Source organism: Pleurodeles waltl, chromosome 4_2 (genome assembly GCF_031143425.1).
Source record: "Pleurodeles waltl isolate 20211129_DDA chromosome 4_2, aPleWal1.hap1.20221129, whole genome shotgun sequence".
Classification (NCBI taxonomy): domain Eukaryota; kingdom Metazoa; phylum Chordata; class Amphibia; order Caudata; family Salamandridae; genus Pleurodeles; species Pleurodeles waltl.
This window is the reverse complement of record NC_090443.1, coordinates 126,572,652-126,592,666: the sequence shown is the minus strand read 5'-3', so window position 1 is coordinate 126,592,666 and position 20,015 is coordinate 126,572,652. Positions and strand designations below refer to the sequence as shown.

The 20,015-nt window shown below is 44.6% G+C and overlaps 1 protein-coding gene across 1 annotated transcript in view; it reads right to left on the bottom strand.

Annotated features, from left to right (window-relative positions):
* The window catches only part of IGFBP6 (insulin like growth factor binding protein 6), a 241,703-nt gene that overhangs the window by 142,499 nt on the left and 79,189 nt on the right, over nt 1-20,015 (bottom strand). Inside the window, exons 2-3 of the mRNA XM_069230935.1 lie at nt 2,301-2,521; nt 1,304-1,426 (exon numbers count right to left, since the gene is read on the bottom strand). Of these exons, the coding sequence (XP_069087036.1) occupies nt 1,304-1,426; nt 2,301-2,521 (344 nt within the window). The remainder of the gene's footprint in view (nt 1-1,303; nt 1,427-2,300; nt 2,522-20,015) is intronic.

The window sequence follows — 20,015 nt, the reverse complement described above, 5'->3', positions numbered from 1 at the left end:
TTGATAGTCTGCAGTGCCCACTTTGGTTGCACTGCTAAGGTGTTAGCACAGCTGAGGGGTTAGAGTGTAACCCTGCACTTGCCAATTGGGCAACCAAGTCTTTCCACAGTATAAAATGGTTTTTTTGCATGTTTTACTGTCAGGACATGTAAAGAACATGCCCTGCCTGGGTCATAAGTTGCACCCTGCCTTTAGGGCTCAGGAGGCCTGACAGAGAGATGACTTGCACACATGTCCAGGGGAAGTGGTGGCTTTGATTGCTTCCGATGGCAAAGTCAGGTTAGCAGTTCACGACAGCTCTACCAGTCTGTGATGGCGGACTGAGGGTCTTGTTTTACTTGGGGGACCTCCACATGGCACAATCAGTGCTACAAGCCCTGGGGTACCCCTCTAACTACCTTACATGTCCCGAATACCAGAGTACCATTTACTAGGGACTTCTATGTAAGTTAGCCATTTCCTATTGGGTATAGCCAATTTGACATACACTTTAGGGTCAGGGCACTGGCACTGAGGTCTGGGTGGTAGGCCTCGGTGTACTCTCAGAGTTGAAAAAACAGCAGCATTAGTCAAAAACCTTGGGAGTAACCGTACTAAAATAGGCATTTCCTTACAACCACCAACCTCTGTTTATTCTATATTTATGCATAATAATAAAGATTTAATGAAAAGTTGCTTCTAATTTTAGATCTCTATCATGGGCATCTTCATTAAATCCATCAACAGACCTTCAGCTTCCCTGCTAAATCCAGCAGAACATGTAAAACAACAGCGATTAAGACAATTTATCTAGTCAGCAAAAATGAAGTGTCCCTAATTGATGCTTCAATTAATTCTACCCCAGACGGCGTAATAACCCTCACAAACATGACATTGCCTCTTTATTACTGTTTCTTTATTTTACTCTTCTATATCGGAAAATTGTAGCATTTCAAACGGGTCCTCTGCCCGATGCTTGTTTCTGCTATTTTATTAAAATCTAATAGGAGTTATTTAAAAAAGACAGAACATTTCACAATTTTTTTACGAAACAGATTATTTATCCCTGAATAGGGCGTTTCAGGATCCCATACATATGAATTTATTGAAGAAACCCAGGATGGAGAACTGGGATTAGGAATAGCTGAGCTTTCCTTCAGTATGAATGAGTGTGGATTTCTTTGTGTTGTTTTGTTTGTGGATTCCGGCTAGGTGTGTAGTTTCGTGTGTGCTTGTATTTGCATGAGCACATGTTTTGTGAATGTGTGTGGTTTATTGTGTATTTTCACATCAAAATATCTAAGGATTCTACCACGCAAAATACCTGCTTCCTCCTGTAGAAACCTCTGGTGTCACAGTTCGGAATATACACATCCTTGATTTTGAAGAACGGTGACAGATGGAGCTCCCGCAGGATCTGTTCCATATGCAGCCGGCAGGGACCTACCTGTAGATTGCAAATCACAGCACCAGTAAATTCTACATCCCCCGAGCATCTCCAAAATCATAGCATCCATGCTGTCAAGAAGCAAGAGCTGTACTGTAGTGACATGAAGCATGACATACAAGAGCACAAACGACACCACCTGCTGCTTGAAGGTACCACTGTAGTCTGCTCTGACAAGAGAGAAAGATGAAGAAAGACAGAGAATCAGTTAGAGAAGGAAAGGCAGAGAGAGAGTAGTGAAATGTAGGGATAATGATGGAGCATCGGGAGGTGCACCAGTTCTGGAAGACGCTGTCCCCAAATACCAACAGGGATAATCACTAACCACTAAAAGTAATCGTTGGTGGGTGAAGTAAAAATAGGGCTAAGACTGGGTCTTGTAAGATGTACACCAGGACTAAAGTGAATCACTGGGCTCTTTAGTGTATATTCCCTGTCCAAGGTTAGCCACTAAACTTTGTAACTGTGTGTCATTATCTGTAAAGATGGTGAAAGAATGGGTATCTTCTGCCCTGCTAATGTAAGTCACCAAAATAGGTTTAGTCCCCCTGATTCGCCCTTAAAGGGAGATTTATAGTTCAGACTCCATAAATAAATATCATCAGATATCTCACCACCTCCTCGTGGTCTCCCCAAACAAACTTAATGTCCGTTTTCCTACCTTTCTACAACCCTGCTGAACTCCAAAACAAAATATTTTAATCAACTCTTTAAAATATTTTATTTTAAAACAGGTAGCTTGAGCATGCTAAATCTTTGGCTCTGCCCACCTCACACCCGAGGAGACAATGCTCTCATGACATAGACGAATGTGCATTCCCTGTAGGCTCTGCAATAGATAGTCCCAATGTTGGACAAAAGTGATTTCACTCACCAACTCAGAGTGCTGCCTGGGGTGGTGCACATCTGGCTTGGGGTTCTCCCTCTTGAGTGGGCGAGTATGAAAAAGGTCTTTCTCATTTGGCAAGGGAGTGTTGGCCGTGTCCCCTTTGGTGGGGAGTTCATGTGTTTTGTTTTCGCTGCCATTCATAACTTTCGCCTCCAGGTGTGTTGATTCCAGTGTGGGTTGTATCTGCTTTAAACGATGGCCCACCTCTGCAAAAAACACAATAGAAAAGCAGTTACCTCTCTGGTGGCATGTCTGATATATCATTCATCTGTTTGGAATGAATGGATAAAAGTGTGACTCATTCTCCAACCCTAAAACATTGTCAGGATAGAACAACCAAAATAGCATTTTCTCAAAAGTTATTGTTTGCACTGGATCCCTTCGAGCCTTGACAGTGTGAGGAAATTAAGAGCGCTCTACTTCTGTCTGATCTACGCAATTTAATGACCTGGAACACATAAAAGATCATTACCTAAAGGCAGTGCTGGATTTGGAAGTGGCAAAAGGTATAGAGTGTGATGGCTGTTAGTGCAGTGTTTTTGTTTTTAATTTTATTTATGTTTTAAAGGATAAAAATATGCATAGTAGAAGGGCGCAATTCATATTAAAGAATACATTGTTTATTGGAAACAACAGGAGCATTAGCACGTAAAATATACACCACCCTAGTCACGTAGCTACTAGGTAACATTAACCTTTCTAGGCCAATGTACCCATTAAATGATGGTACAATTTTACTACTCATAGTGACCAAGACTGAGAATCCAGCAGGTGGAACCGTTGCTATTTTCATCATCTTTTGAGAGGGACAAGTTACACAGACCAAAGTGGCACTAAGTCTTGGCTAGACTACTACGTTTGTCAGGTGTTGCCAGTCTACCCTGTAGAGGGCCCTCTCCATGTCAAGAGAGATTAAGACTAGGCTGTTTTCTTCCCTCAGCCACATCCATCAGAGTCGCTGCCAGTATGATGTTACTGTTAACCTGACAATTTGTGATAAATCCAGACTCTTGGATGGAAATTAGTTTGAGCCAGATTTCATTGAGTTTTTAAAAGATTATGGATAATATAGTTTTGTTTGACAATGAATAAGTACTATTGAGTGACAGGAGATAAATTTAGGGAGTCCTTGTCGGGTTAAAGGAAGACGGTTAGGTGTGAGCCTGGTCTCTGAAATTATGTGGGAGGTCAATCAACTAAAATGTCCTTTTCCTATTCAATCAATTCATCGCCAAAGTTTGGAGGAGTATAAGATCTAAGCTATTCATCTTGTGTTATCTTGTCTCTGACGTTGGAATAGGGCAGTGTAGTATTGTTGGAAGAATGATGTCTGATGGTCGCGTGTAACGGTTATCATCTTTCATTTCTTTGATGTGATTACATGTGGCAGCCTGTCATAATTTATAAGCAAATAATCTGTTTGCCTTTTCTTCCTTTTCATAATAGGTTTCTTTCATATAAAGAAGATTATTAGCGGCCTCTATCAATTGGATTTGTTCCAACTCTCCTCTAATACTATATAGTTCCCCGTAGGGATCTGATTGAGTTCCTTTTTTATGGTGGGCATCAGCTTTCAAAAGTTGCTGCTCCAAGTCAGTTTTCTTCTGCTTAGCAAGGCATTCAAAAGTGGCTGTATGGGAAATTAGATCACCTTTGAACACTGCCCAGCACCCAGAGAATGGAAAGAATAACCTCGCCGTTATTGTTCTCTGCAAAAAAATGCTCAATTTCTTCCCTTGCGCACTCCCTTAGGGTTGAGTCTTTCAAGGATACCTCACATACCAGCCACAAGCGTGATGGGAGTTTCTGTGGGGTAAGAAGGATCTGATAATGCTTTGACATCTATTGAAGAGTCAATATTACAAGTGAATATTTTCCTAGAGCCTAGAAAGAAGTCTATTCTCAAAACGTTATTGTGCATGTTGGAGTAGAATGTATAGTCTCAATCAGAGGGATGATTGTGACGCAAAACATCTACAAAATTTAGGTCATTGATCCCTTGGATTAGTGAGCGTGAAGGCTGGACCCCAACTTGTCCCTGGTGAGACCAGTCTATGACTGAGTCCCACATCTTTTGTTGTCTCCATTACAAGGTCTTCTGATGTAAAGTGGGCTACGATAGGGAAAAGGGTGAAAGATAATATTTCCTTATGTTCATTGGGCACGTATATCGTATGCAAAACAAGGCCCAACCTGCCTTTGATATTTAACGTGAAACCCTCCCTATCTTGGAATTGGACCTCCATGTAATAATCCAGTCCTCCTCACGACAGGATGCCAATCTCCTTAGTGTTTCTTGTGTAGGATGCATGGAATTGTGTGGTTACCAGTATGAGTTAAATCTTAGAATGTCAGTAGGAAGCAGGTGGGTTTTTGAAGAATAGGTATGTCTACATCTTTGTCTTTCAGCCACTGGAGGATTGGTCATCGTTTGATCAGTGAGTTGAGGCCCTAAACATTTATCACAACCCATAGGAGTGTCCTAGAGTAAGACCATAGTGAAGGTCTATAAAACCTCCTTGGGGTTGACATATATAACCAGTGGTGACTGCTGTGCTGCCACCTCTGTCTACTGCATGGTGCTCCCTTTAACTGCAAAATAGCTAACATGATAAAACCATGACATAGAAATATAAAAAAAGACTTTAGAGTATTACTCGGTCATCTGTAAGACTGGATTCTCTGTCTCTAACATACAAAATTAGGGGAGGGTAGAGGGATAGTGGGCTAACTTTGGAGTTAGTTTGAGGCCTTCCACCCCTAGGTATGGTGTTTGGATGTGCAGAGTTACCAGTACTACTGCCATTTGGGCAACTAGGTCAGTAATTATCTCTGATTCTTGGCCAATATGAGGTAGAGGCGGCCTTCTTCTGACAAAAGGCAACTCAATTTATCTTATTGTCGCTGAAGCTTCTGGGCCACTTTATGGATTGGCATTGTAGTTTGAAACCTCCAGCTGCCAGCGGAATCCACTCTGGCCATGAAGGTGAGCTCCTGTTGGGATGAAGAGGATGTTTGACGATTCATGCATCTCTTGCACCGCCAGGCATTTGTCATTAAACATGAAGAAGAGAAGGAGGCGGAACCCTCATTAGTAGGGAATCTTTTCCCTCTAAAGATGTGTGATCTCACACAATTCACGTTGTTTAGCAAGCATTTTGTCTGAGACACCATCAAAGTATAATCATCTTTCCTCTGAAAGCAAAAGGCTCCTGTTTGTGGGCTGCATTTAAGACCTTTATTTGAGGTGGTAGTAGTGAACCAGGGTTAGGACATCTGATTGAAGGTTTCATTGTTAATGAAATGAGGAGTACACTCTGTGGGTACAGGTTCATTGCCTGACGATGGTAATAGCTGTGCAGCTAAATCTTGAACATGCTCTTCCAGGGTACCTCACAATTTTTGAGGTACCCTGGATTTAAATGTTATTGCAGCAGGATCAAATTTTGGCATCCTGTGCCTTTTCTTGTAAGATTTGTTGTTGTCGTTCCAGGACATCGAGCCCAGAGGTTTACTCATCTTTCTCATGTGCATAACCTGAGATGTAGTTTCCCACCTGATCCAGCCATAATTTGGTTCTTCGGAATGAACAGCCAGGTCTGTCAAAGCTTTATTGAAATCTTGTCTGAGGGATGTAAAGTCTTTGCGAAATTCAGTTAGACGCATTTGCAGCGGGTTCCTTTTGGGTCCAGTAGCTTTGAGGTTTGGGTTCTAGTTTTAGATTGTTCACTTTTTTGCAATACCAAATACAGCCATTGAAGCTCATACCGCCTCCAGTGGTTTGCATTTCAGCCACCGCCTTGATTCTTCTGCATACTGCCCTGGGGAGGCTTCATGCTGTCTCCATTAATGTGGCTGATGTGGGTGGGATTGACCTCCCTTGGTGGCTCCTGGCTGAATTGCTGACTGGTGTCTTCTGGACCAGGTCAAACATGGAGCCCCTTGTGGTGAGATATCTGTGAGAAGGGCTGTGTCCATCTTGGCTTAACTACTAGGCCACAGCGCTCATGGCATCATGGCTGAGCCCTTGGCGGCCATATTGGCTTTTTGGGTTCATCCTCACAGCCCACACCCTGGCCCAAAACGATCCTGACCTACATAAACTAATACATACACATATATAGCACCTGCATGTTTCCTCAATTGCATACCACTCACAGAAGAGGGTCCTCTTTGGAATGTGATTCTGGATTGCGCCTGAAGACAAGAGGTTATGACAGCATGTTGTCTGCAAGCCCCTGCACATGTGGCCAGCAGGCAGTCGGGAGCAACAAGATGGCTTGCCTCAGCCCTCAAGAAGGATATGTTAAGTTCTATTCAACTGAAAGGAGGTTGACACTTCTAGTAGCAAATAAACTTGGCGATATTCTGGAATCTTAGGGTGACTGATTAGTGAAACAAATGGAAGGATGGTGGCCTTAAAGGAATAGGTTCCCAGAAGAAACAACCTTTTTAGTTTTGCAGGGTTGGGATACAGGGCTTGCATGCTGCTTTGTAGCACATTTATAGATATGCTATTGAGTAGCACAGTGAAGGGATTGTTGCCTTACGGTATAAAATAAGAGCATGCTATTTTGTAGCACACTGATGAGCGTGCTGCATCATTAACATTAGGATGCGACTGGGTTGCACACAAAAAACAGGTAGATCCTCATTTTCGAAGGGTGTTAAGCATTCTGTAAATCAGATGGTGTGCAAATGTTAAAACCATTTTTGCTATGTACCAAACACATCTAGCAAATCATTACAGTGTTTCTGAATCGCTAAATGTGTTTAGAAATGGATATTGCATTGGTACTTGGAAGGCACATGCATTGTGCATTCCCTTCAAAAACTAATGTGGTATGCTGTGTATCAATGTTTTACAACCGAAATCCAGTCGCAAAACACTTTAAATTTGCAGATTCCTCAAAGAAGTGGCAACCCTTTAGCAAAAGTGAAGAGCCTCCTTGGGACTCTTTCCCCTTTGCGCCCTGGGGATTTGCTCTCCCCAGAAGAGAACATTCCTTCTAATAAACTCCAATTAGAGTTCAATCTCAATTTACGACCTACCTCATTAACATTCATGAGGTAGAACGGATTGCAACCCACTCCGATTTCTTATATAGTGAGGCAACCTATTTGTACATAGGTCGGTTCACAAAACAATTTAGAGGTCGCTAAAAGTTGATGTGCGGTTTGTGACCACTTTTGCTACCACATTCAAAGTAGTTCTGTGGCACAGTGGCATGTTATTTGAAGCACGATCCATACGTACTGTAAGCAGTGCTTAATTTGTAAAAGAAGAGTGATATTCCCGCTCTTCCACACCATGGGGACTAGGGACTTTAGGACAGTGGCTAGGATATTAAGAACTAATACAACACAGCCTATCGTATTTACTGTCTCTCGTTTACTATTAAATATGTGGAGATGTAGACAGAAAAGGTAGCCCCTTGAGTGCTGTAGCGGTTGGAAATTGAGCTAGCATCACAAGTTGTGTTATGGATAATATGATCAAATGATTTTTAGACTTTGTTGTCTTTTGGACTGTATTGCAGACCATGCTTGTATCTATCCAAACAGACTGTTTTATGTACAGTTTGTTTTATGGATAATGATTACTCTTTACTAATTTTGCTGCTATTGTACGGAGTTCTCTTTTAAAAGACATACTATTTTTGTAGATGATTTTAAGTGGTTTAACTGTATTGATGTTATATTTCTATGTGATTTTATGGCAATCTTGCTGAATAAAGAATTTGACTGGCAAAAGAATAAGGGCCATGGCCTAAAGTTGTTTGCAGACGTCCGCTGGTGTTGCTTCCGAATGTCTGTTTTTTCTGAATAACAAGGCTGCCATTGTCATGATTCCACCTCATGCCTCTTTACTGCTTTTCTTCGTCTATTTGTAGCTCTAGGTCTGAGGATGAAATATAAGTCCCAGTCCTTGCAAATGATTGCCAGTGGGCCTCACCTGAAACCACTGGCTCAAATTAAGCACTCACTGTAATGTTTGCAAATCTATCTACCACACTAATGTAAATGTTTACAAATTTGTGGGATTGTGGAAGACAGTGGCAAGAATTGAGGAGCAACGTTGGTGTCTGTATGTGGTTCGCCTTTTAGGATACATTGCTTAATATTATGGCTGAGATCACACTAGATCATTTTGGTGCCCTTTTCTTTATTGTGGAACGTATTGTGGTGGTTCAGGTTTCTGGCTTAGCCACAGTTATGCACTTTTGTACATTATCTAGTCTGCTATACAGGAACCGAACACACTGTATGCCATGGACTGTTTTTGAGACAGAAAATGCTACTGGGAAAAGTAATTAGATGTTCCTGGGGAAAATCGCAAATCATACTAGATATTTAAGAAAAGATTTTATGGGAAATTTAAGAACAGGATCATGATGGATATTGACCTAAGGTCATATCCATGAACAGATTCCTATCGAAACTTCAAGTGAGAAGCCTTCCATTCCCCGTTCCTGGTTTCAGCTAGTAGGGTAAAGTGTCCGGTCTCCCTCTTTTTCACCCTGAAACCTTCCCTTCAGTGAAATTGGGCCTGGGCAAAATTTGCCACAAAAATTCTACTGCTGGAGCACAGGAAGAACAAACTAAGCAAGTGGCTCCTGCTGTTTATGTTCGCTTGCATTTAGCACTGTTTTCTTAGCGCAAAATGAATCCTCAGGTACATTTCTGGTGATAGGGTGCATTGTGCATTAAGAAAACATCACTAAGGGCCTGATGTATCATGGAGGCCTTTTGCGATTCGGAAATAGCGATTTTTAAGAAATCGCTATTTCCGACTCGCAAAATGCCTTGTATCACATTTGCGAATCGGTAATAGCGATTTCTTAAAAATCGCAAATGCTATTACCGAATCGCAAATTGCAATATCGGCCCCATTCGCACCTAAGGGCCTGTTGGCCCATATCTGCGAATCTTTTGCATTTCCAAAATTGCGATTTCTTAACCAGAAATCACAATTTTGGAAATACAAAACCCCAGGGTTCTGGGGGCCTAAGGCCCCCTCTGCTGCACCCCAAAATTATTTTTGGGGACATGTAAGGTGCACACATGCCAAAAGGGAATGTGTGCCTTATATGTACATTTTAAAAATGCATTTAAAATGCATTTTTAAATGTTGCACATGGTTACCACCAGGTTCAACCTGGTGGTAAATAGTGATTCCTAAATGCCCAAATCGCATTTAGGAATGGCTTCATATATGTGCTAAGAAATCGCAAATAAGGATTCCTTTAGACTCTCTAAACAGGGTCGCAATTTTAAGGAATCGCTATTTTAGCAATTCCTTAAAATTGCGTTCAGAATGTCTTTCATACATTCTGAACTGGCTTTTTGCATTCGCAAACGGGCATTCGCACCGTTTGCGAATGCAAAAAACCTTGATACATCTGGCCTTAAATGTGGCTCTGCATGTATTTCAGAATAATCTGTTTTCATTTCTAACTTGGATGAGCTGCTTCCTAGGGAGAATCCCTCAACTATTTTTCATTGAAAAGAGTGGGGTGTAATAGGTGTACATTGAAACTTGTACATTTAAATTAACTAAGGTTGTGTCTCGAGGGACTCATGCCCACGTCATGTATATCCAATATGATAATAGCATGTGTAGCTTATGACGAATAGGATCAAGTGAGCTGAGGATGAAAGGAACAGATGTTTCTCTGAAGAATGTAACTTCGATAGTAAATACATAAATAGCCTTAAAAGAAAACGGAAAGAACCAAAGAATGAAACCTCCCCTACATTGGTATGCGAAGGCCTTAAAACATCGGAAGAAACCTTAAGCTAGCACCCATTTTATGAAACCCAGCTTTAATCTTACCTACGCATTTTTACCCAAGAGTTATTTTTTATTTTATACTGTTAGTTGTAGCTGTTTCAGGAATTATGAAGAGAAGACTATGGGGGTCATTATGACCCCGAAGGTGAGTGTTAATGTGGCGGTAGTACATTATGAGAATGGCGGGTTGGCTGCAGCCTCTTCTCCACTCATATTGCCATATTGCTGGGCCGAAGATGTCAATCCCCAGCCCCGCGGCTGGCACAGTACCGCTGGCGGCATTATGAGCCTGCCTACCACCATGGTTTTCGCACATAGTAATGCCACAAAAACCATAGCGGTAGGTTCTACCGGTAACAGGGAATGTCTTCCCTGTCACCGGTAGGCGGCTCCCCCACCACCCAAAACACACCAGACGCCCCTCAACCCCTTCCATCCAAAGCACCCCCATACACACACTAACTCCCCACCCCCTCCAATCCCAACACACACCCCCACCCCCTCCGATCCAAACACACACACCTCCACCCCCTCCGATCCTCTCACTCACCCCATACACGCACACACCCAATCACTCACACTGGCATACACACATACTTGCAGACATGCTCGTACACATTCTTACACACAATCACACTGACATGCAGACACGCACTCACTTCACCATTCTTACACGCATTCACTCACATGCATACAACCACGCAAACAACAAAACACACAAAGACGCATTCACACACTCACTCACACATTCATGCACACACTCAGACAAACACACACAACGACCCCCCAACACCCTGTCGGAAGCCTGACTTTCCTTGCACAAGGAGGTCCTCTGTAAAGGAACGGGAAGGGGCACTGCTACTGCCAGCAGTAACCTGCCAGCAGAACACTGCCAGGCCGTATTACTTGGCATTCTACTGTCGTGGCGGTGCTGGTGGTAGCAGCGCCACCTTACCACCGTCCGCCACCATGAACACTACCGGATTCTTGTGGTGGAAGTCCGTCAGTGCTCATAATATGGCGGACAGATGGTAGCTGCAATGGCAGTATTTTGGTGGCCGTTACCGTGGTGGCGGGTGGTTTTTTCCACCAAAGTCAAAATGAGCACCTGTGTCTGGATATACAGTATGTGCTTCACATGCGTTAATGGAAAGTTGATGTCTACCACAAGTACACTCCGCCCAAGTTGCCCAATCGATTGCACTTACTAAAATCTGCATTTTAGCTGCAAAGAAAGTGTCACTGTCTTTACTGACTCAACATACGTCTTCAGGGTTGCACACAATTTTGGGTTTCTACAGTTATAAAGTGTTTCCTTTTTTTCTGGAGGTACTCCCTTAAAGAATGACTCCCTTAGGAAGAGTTTGCTGGATGCTTTTTTCCTCTCAAGGGAAGTTATGTTTATTACCTGTGTTGCTTATTAATTAAAATAATATTGTGGCAACAATAGCCTTAATGTAGCCACACCTTCCTATACATTTTATTAGGTGCAATGGTGGTGCTCAGACACTAGAAGATGTATCTGTTGACAAACACGTATACTGGGATAGGAATAAACCTACCCCAGTTAATATGAATGTTAATTAACCCAGGATGAAGTGTTTCAAATGAATGCTTTTGCTGATAGTGCTGCTAAAAATGCTGTGTCGTCTCCCAATGACAATGTAACTCTATTTGTCTCTCAGCGTTTACCCTCTTGTGTCCACTTCACATGGCAGTGCTATTGTACAGGAGCAAGCCCCGGAGAACAACAAGACACTTTGAATAAGGTATGTGTGTATTAGGCATCGGGACATTCTGTGGCGCGACAATGATGGTAAATTGGTGGCTTCTTGATTATTGTTATCCAGTTTAGTACAGTTACTATAGGGTATTGCACATGTCAGCGGGGCCAATACCCATGTCCTGGGCACGTACTTATTTGCCCCATATTTTCCCTCCATTGCCGAACGATGCTGCCTGCCATGCCTCTTCATTTGTCATGTTTATAATGTTGGTAAGAGGGTCCAAACGACCCATGCTGGTCATCCTGTTGCATATAGAGATTGATTTCATTAATGTGCCTCCATGTTGCTCTTATTTGTATATCTTAGTCATGGTTGTATGTTTTTATGGTAGGTGGAAGCCAATGCTGATACTGTCACTGTACGAGGATGGCTGTTCTAGACACCAGACTGCGCAGGTTTTTGTTTTAGTAGGTTTGATTTATTGGTCTGATAGGCAGTATATAGGGACCAGACATAGATAGTTGTTATGTTATGGTAGGTTGTGGCGTCTTCTCCTTCTGGATATGAACTCGCGTCTTCTTCTTCTTTTCTCCCTCTCAGGACCTCGCTTGAAGCGTGCGGAAAGAGAAGAAAATAGATCTGGTAAGTGCTGGGTTGTGGTTTAATTTTTCTTTCTTCTCTCTCTTTTCTTCTCTTCTCTATTTACCTTTCTCCTGTCTTTTCTTCTTTACTTTTCTTATTCTTCCCTGGTTCTCTCTGGGGTCTGTTCTATTTCTTTCCTCGCTGTCTTTTCTTTCTCTCTGTTTTTTCCTTCTTTTCCTGTTGTTCGTATACTACAGTCTTCCTTCCTTTCTTGTTTTTTCCCTTTCGTCTCTTTTGATTAATGGTATATATTAGTATGCGTATATAGGTCTTTCCGCTGTCTTTGTCTTTCTCTCTCTCCCTTTTCTTCTATGTCTTCTTACGTCTTGGGTCTCTCCCCACAATCTCTCCCCCTTTTCTCCCCGTGCTCCCCGTGCAGTGCCCCTTTGTTTTCCCTCCCGCCTCCCGCCCGCTTCCCCTTGTTCCGCACCCCGTACCTGGAGTGGCCACGCTTCTCCTGAAGCGTGGCGGCTCTTTCGCAAACCTCCCCGGGGTCAGTGGTCTTCTTCAAGGATTTCCGTCGGCTCTGACTCTGGCGGTGTTCCGCTCCTCCAAAGAGCGGCATCTTCGTCTTTGGCGTCGGCGTCCTATTGGTCCGTCCGTTCATCTGTGTCCTCATACTCGGGTTCTTCCAGCTCCTTTTCCCGGCGCTCTCCTTGGAAGGGAGAGGAAGCCGTCTTTTGAATCCCGTCAAGTCCTGCGTTGTTGTCAGGTAACCAATGCTAGCGCCGCCATCCTGGGTTACTTCCGGTGCGTAAGAGGCAGTGTCAGCACAAGTCCGGGGAGAGTGTGGGTCGGATCGGAGAGACCCATCACAAACACTCCCCCTAGAGAGCATCTGTCGATGACGCTCTGTAACGGGATGCCGGGAGAGAAAATCGGCATTGACCATGGCCCAGCCTGGAGAATGAAGCACCTGGAAAGAAAAAGGTTGCAGAGAAAGAAACCATCTCAGGATTCTAGGGTTGGTATCCTTATTGCGAGCTAGCCAGGTGTGAGGAGCGTGGTCAGTCAAGAGGGTAAAGGGACGGACACTGAGATAATAACGGAGGGACTCAATGGCCCACTTAATGGCCAGACACGCTTTCTCAATGGTCGGATAGTGCTGTTCTCGTGGGAGTAGCTTCCTACTAATGTATAAGATGGGTCGGGTAGTACCATCAGGTTGTGGTTGACACAATACAGCCCCTAGCCCCACTCCTGAAGCATCAGTTTGTAAGCAGAATGGGCTATTGAAGTCAGGACAACATAAAACAGGATCAGTAGATAGGGCAGTCTTGAGCTGGAGAAAGCTACGCATACCAGCTTCGGACAACGAAGTGAAAGTTTTTGGGGACGTGTTTTTCAGTAAGTTAGTAAGGGGCTCGGCAATGGTAGAAAACCCGGGTATAAACCGTCTGTAGTACTCGACGAGACCTAGAAAGGCACGTACGTCTTTTTTTGACGTTGGAATAGGGATATGTTGGATAGCTTCCACTTTCTCTATTTGAGGGCGGACCTGCCCCTGTCCTAAGATGTAGCCTAAATATCTTATAGACGTACATCCCAGTTTACACTTTTCTGGATTGGCAGTCAAGTGGGCTTCCCTTAATGACTGTAATACCGCTGCTAAGTGTTGGAGGTGGTCAGACCAGGTTTCACTGAATATCACGATGTCATCTAAGTATGCTGCTGCATACAGGTAATGGGGTCGTAAGACCATATCCATTCATCTCTCAAAGGTGGCGGGAGCTCCATGTAGCCCAAAAGGCAAGACGGTAAATTGATACAACCCGGAAGGTGTTGCAAAGGTGTTTTTTTCTCGGTCTGTTTTGGTTAGAGGGATCTGCCAATACCCTTTTGTTAGATCTAGGGTAGACATGAACTTGGCGTGACCTATCGTCTCCAATAACTCATCTATGCGTGGCATAGGATATGCGTCGAAATAAGTAAGCTTGTTGACCCTTCTGTAGTCTACGCAAAATCTGGTAGTCCCATCCGGCTTGGGTACCAACACCACCGGAGAACACCAGGGACTATTGGACGGTTCTATAATACCTGTCTGTAACATCTTTTGAACTTCTTGTTCCATTACCGCTTTCTTGGCCGCGGGGATTCTGTAGGGCCTTTGTCTTGCTATTGCCTCACTTTTCGTGCGGATGCTATGTTCAGTTAAGGTAGTGTGACCGGGTTGTTGGGAAAAAACATCTGCATAGGATTTAACCATCTGTGAGAGTGACTTTTTATATGGGTCCAACAGGTTGGAGTTGATTTGAGGTATACTGTCCTCTGGGTTTTGGGAGGGGAAAAAGGAGGGATATGGTATGTCGTCTCTATGATCGGTTGTGATATGTTGAATTTTATGTATGTCATCTGTCTCCTGCCATTTTTTTAACAGGTTTATGTGATAGATCTGCGCTCGATGGAGTCTGTGGGGAAGGGCCAACCTATATGTTGTGGGGTTAATCCGTTCTAATACTTCATAAGGTCCTTGCCATCGGGCCAATAATTTATTCTCACTACTGGGAAGGAGGATCAGTGCCTTGTCCCCAACATTAAGAGTACGTAGTACACTTCTAGTATCGTGATATTTCTTCTGTCTTTCTTGAGCTTCTCGTAGGTTATCATGTGCCCTATCCCAAACTGACTGCAGATTCTATTTTAATTCTTTAGTGTAAGTCAGGAGATCCTTCGTTTCCTCATCTGTCTCTTCCCACTGTTCTACTAACAGGTCTAGGAGAGTGCGAGGGGTTCGGCCAAATAATAGTTCATAGGGGCTATGTCCAAGGGATGAGTGAGTGTGTGTACGTATAGTACAAGAGGAAACTTTTTTCCCAATCCTTCCCGTCTTCCGCAATACTTTTCCTAAGTAATGACTTAATAGTCCGATTATAGCGTTCCACTAGTCCGTCGGTTTGGGGGTGGTATACGGAGGTCCTAATTTGTATTATTCCCAATGTTTTACAGACCTCTCCCATAAGTCGGGACATGAATGGGATGCCTTGATCAGTCAAGATCTCTTTAGGGAAACCGACCCGTGAAAAGAAATCAATCATAGCCTGAGCTACTACCTTTGTGTGCATACTCGGGAGGGGTATTGCCTCAGGATATCGAGCGGCATAGTCAACCAGCACCAGGACATACCGCCCGTCAAGCGGGAACCGCCAGAAGACCGTACTGCGGTCAAAAGACCGCGACGGTCATTCTGGGTTTCCCACTGGGCTGGCGGGCGACCGCCAAAAGGCCGCCCGCCAGCCCAGTGGGAAACACCCTTCTACGAGGAAGCCGGCTCCGAATGGAGCCGGCGGAGTGGAAGGTGTGCGACGGGTGCAGTAGCACCCGTCGCGAATTTCAGTGTCTGCTAAGCAGACACTGAAATTCAAAGTGGGCCCTCTTACGGGGGCCCCTGCAGTGCCCATGCCATTGGCATGGGCACTGCAGGGGCCCCCAGGGGCCCCACAACACCCCTCACCGCCATCCTGTTCCTGGCGGTCGAAACCGCCAGGAACAGGATGGCGGTGAGGGGGTCGGAATCCCCCATGGCGGCGCAGCAAGCTGCACCACCATGGGGGATTCCTCAGGGCAGTGGAAAACCGGCGGGACACCGCCGGTTTTCCGGTTCTGACCGCGGCCATACCGCCGCGGTCAGAATGCCCTTAGGAGCACCGCCAGCCTGTTGGCGGTGCTCCCGCCGACCCCGGCCCTGGCGGTCAAGGACCGCCGGGGTCGGAATCACCCCCATTGTCTCCCCCGAGTAGATGGAGTGAGGGGACCAATAAGGTCCATTCCCACCGAGAGAAAGGAGTTTCTATTATTGGGAGGGGCTGTAACGGGGCTGGGGGTTGCGTGACTGGATTATATAGCTGGCATTTCTGACAATTTTGGCAGAACCTACGTATCTCCCCGTATATCCCGGGCCAGTAAAATCGTTTAAGTATCGCCTCCTCGGTCTTATCCCGTCAGAGATGTCCTTCCCTTGCTCCCCCATGTGTTACCTGCAGCACCTGCATTCGATAGCTGTTAGGGACTACTAATTGTCGCTGTGGATTGTCTCCTGACTGGGGTATCCTATATAACAGATTATTATGGATGTGAAATGAGGGTCCTGCTCCTGCACTCTCGTTACTAAGTGCTTTTTCCCATGCATTTTCCAATGAGGGATCCTCTCTCTGACTTTGTCTAAAGTCACTCGCTACGGTATATACCTTTCTCGTGACTTCTGGTACATCAATGTTCCCACAGTTCTCTTCCCAATGCAATTGTCTCTGATTTCTTTTTTGTCTTCTACTTAAGTGGGGTTTGATAGGACGAGTTTCGTCTATCTCGGTATCATAAGGTATTTCTTCCCACCAGTTCCTCATTATGTGTTCCTCCCCAGCTTTACTCAACAACCGTGTGAAGGCTGTATAATCAGTCCCAATGATAATGTCTTCTTCGAGATGTGGCAACACTCCCACCCTGAGAGGTTCCTCCTCACCCCTCCACTGAAACTTGATCATAGCGACAGGATAATAGGATTGGTCTCCATGGATACAGGCGATTAACACATGGGCCTGGGGCACAGTTTGTCTTGGGCTCACCAGATCTTGTCTTATCACGCTCTGACTGCACCCTGAATCAACCAGAGCTCCTTTTTCCTGCCCGTTCAGAAGTATGGGTAGAGTGTATGTGGGTTTGGTCTCCCCTGCCCAAAATACCCTTCCTTTCGTGACACCGATTTCCATTGGCTCTTCTACATCTCTTTTTTGTGGACAGAATTGTGCGATGTGACCCCATTCCGAACACTTATAACATTGAGGGCCATTTGTAGGATATAAGGCTGGATTTGGATGGGGTATACAAATTAGTTCTGGTTCGTGGGAAGTCGGAGGTCGAGGAGGTAGTCCCTTTCCCATGCCTGGACGCATAGAGGTTGGTACAGGGTTCCTGCTGGGATTGGCTTTAAAATCCGGGCTCCTGTGAAAAGCACATGCTAACTCAATGGCCGTTTCATTGCTTAACCCAGGATGTTGACGAACCCAGTTCCTTGTGGAAGGAGGTAGGGCATCCAGGAATTGTTCCAGTACTACGACATCGAACATCTCCTCCCGAGTTTTTTCTGTGGGTCGCAGCCATCGCCCAGCAGCGTGTTGAACCCGGTAATATAAAGTGCGGGGCCTTTTCTGTACCATCCATTTCATGTGTCTAAATTTATTTTGATAACTTTCTCTGTCCAGGCCCACTCTTTCCAGGATGGTCTTTTTGATGTCTTTATACGGTAGGGTACCTGTAGGATTTATGGCCTGATAGGTCGCCTGTATTTGTCCGGTCAATAGCAGAGCAATATATTGACCCCATTTATCTTCGGGCCAGTTGGTTGGCTGAGCTGGCCACCCTCTCAAAATTAAGAAAGAAGGAGTCAGGATCCTCCTGATCTTGATATTTTTGGAGCACGCTGCTGGGTACATTAGGATGTATCTTTGTGTGAGCAATGGTTTCTGTTAACTTACTCAGGGCAGTTTCGTGGACGAGTTGGTTGTTGGCCATGATTGTGGCCTGACTTTTAAGCCCAGTTTGCAATGCGTCTCTCTCCTCTTTAGCCTCCTTCATTTGTTGCTCCCACATCAACTGAAGATGTCGTTGTCCTTCTGCGAGTTGTGCGATGACATCCGCCATGGTAGGTTTTTCTTCCATCTTCTCTTTAACAGATCGGCAAGTATCCCACTTCTGACACCACTTTGTACGAGGATGGCTGTTCTAGACAGCAGACTGTGCGGGTTTTTGTTTTAGTAGGTTTGATTTATTGGTGTGATAGGCAGTTTATAGGGACCAGACATAGATAGTTGTTGTGTTATAGTAGGTTGTGGCGTCTTCTCCTTCTGGATATGAACTCGCGTCTTCTTCTTCTTTTCTCCCTCTCAGGACCTCGCAGGAAGCGTGCGGAAAGAGAAGAAAATAGATCTGGTAAGTGCTGGGTTGTGGTTTAATTTTTCTTTCTTCTCTCTCTTTTCTTCTCTTCTCTATTTACCTTTCTCCTGTCTTTTCTTCTTTACTTTTCTTATTCTTCCCTTTGTTCTCTCTGGGGTCTGTTCTATTTCTTTCCTCGCTGTCTTTTCTTTCTCTCTGTTTTTTCCTTCTTTTCCTGTTGTTCGTATACTACAGTCTTCCTTCCTTTCCTGTTTTTTCCCTTTCGTCTCTTTTGATTAATGGTATATATTAGTATGCGTATATAGGTCTTTCCGCTGTCTTTGTCTTTCTCTCTCTCCCTTTTCTTCTATGTCTTCTTACGTCTTGGGTCTCTCCCCACAATCTCTCCCACTTTTCTCCCCGTGCTCCCTGTGAAGTGCCCCTTTGTTTTCCCTTCCCCGCCCTCTCTTTTACCTCCCGCCTCCCGCCCGCTTCCCCTTGTTCCGCACCCCGTACCTGGAGTGGCCACGCTTCTCCTGAAGCGTGGCAGCTCTTTCGCAAAGCTCCCCGGGGTCAGCGGTCTTCTTCAAGGATTTCCGTCGGCTCCGACTCTGGCGGTGTTCCGCTCCTCCAAAGAGCGGTATCTTCGTCTTTGGCGTCGGTGTCCTCTTGGTCCGTCCGTTCTTCTGTGTCCTCATACTCCGGGTTCTTCCTATTCCTATTCCTATTCCTATTCCCGGCGCTCTCCTTGGAAGGGAGAGGAAGCCGTCTTTTGAATCCCGTCAAGTCCCGCGTTGTTGTCAGGTAACCAATGCTAGCGCCGCCATCCTGAGTTACTTCCGGTGCGGAAGAGGCAGTGTCAGCACAAGTCCAGGGAGAGTGTGGGTCGGATCGGAAAGACCCATCACAGTCACATTGGCCAGAAAACTAATCTAAGGCTCTGTCGTCAAGTTCAGTATTTCACTTAAAATCAAAAGTCACAAATTAGCTCATTTTAGGTCATCATTTTCCAGGAACTATGCAAAGTCTTAAAGTTTCAACAAAATGCCCACTAAGTTTATCATTTTGAGTCCTTTGGGAGGTGGGAGCATTTTAACAGAACTTTGAAAAACAAAATATCAAAGATTGTGAAGGGATGGTATCAAGGCTTATCTTTGGTCCTTACTTCAATAGGAGTCATTCCTACCCAACTGAATAAGCTGAGCCCTTACAAAGTACTTACATGAAGATGTCGCCTCATCCAGTCTCACCAGCTTTACTAGATTTGCACCTTTCTGATGGTACAATTTTAGATCAGGATCTCAAACGAGTAGCTCTGGAACTACTGGTTACTCACGACCACTCAAGAAGTAGCTTTCAGAAGTAAAGTCAAACCCAGTACCACATTCCGTCGATATGTGCTTGTTAAAGAAGGCAGCACTGCTCATGCCCAAACTTTTAGAGGGGCAGCCAGCAAAACCAATGAAAGGGTTTCGAGAAATTAAATATTCAAATACGCACTGTCATCCTCCAGAGGTCCGCCACATTACTATCTTCTCCACTCCCAGTCTAGCAAAGTCACAAAGATACTGGCCATATTGTACACCTTGCTCGATCAGTCACACTATGGGCCTGATTACAACTTTGGAGGACGGTGTTAAACCGTCCCAAAAGTGGTGGATATACCACCTA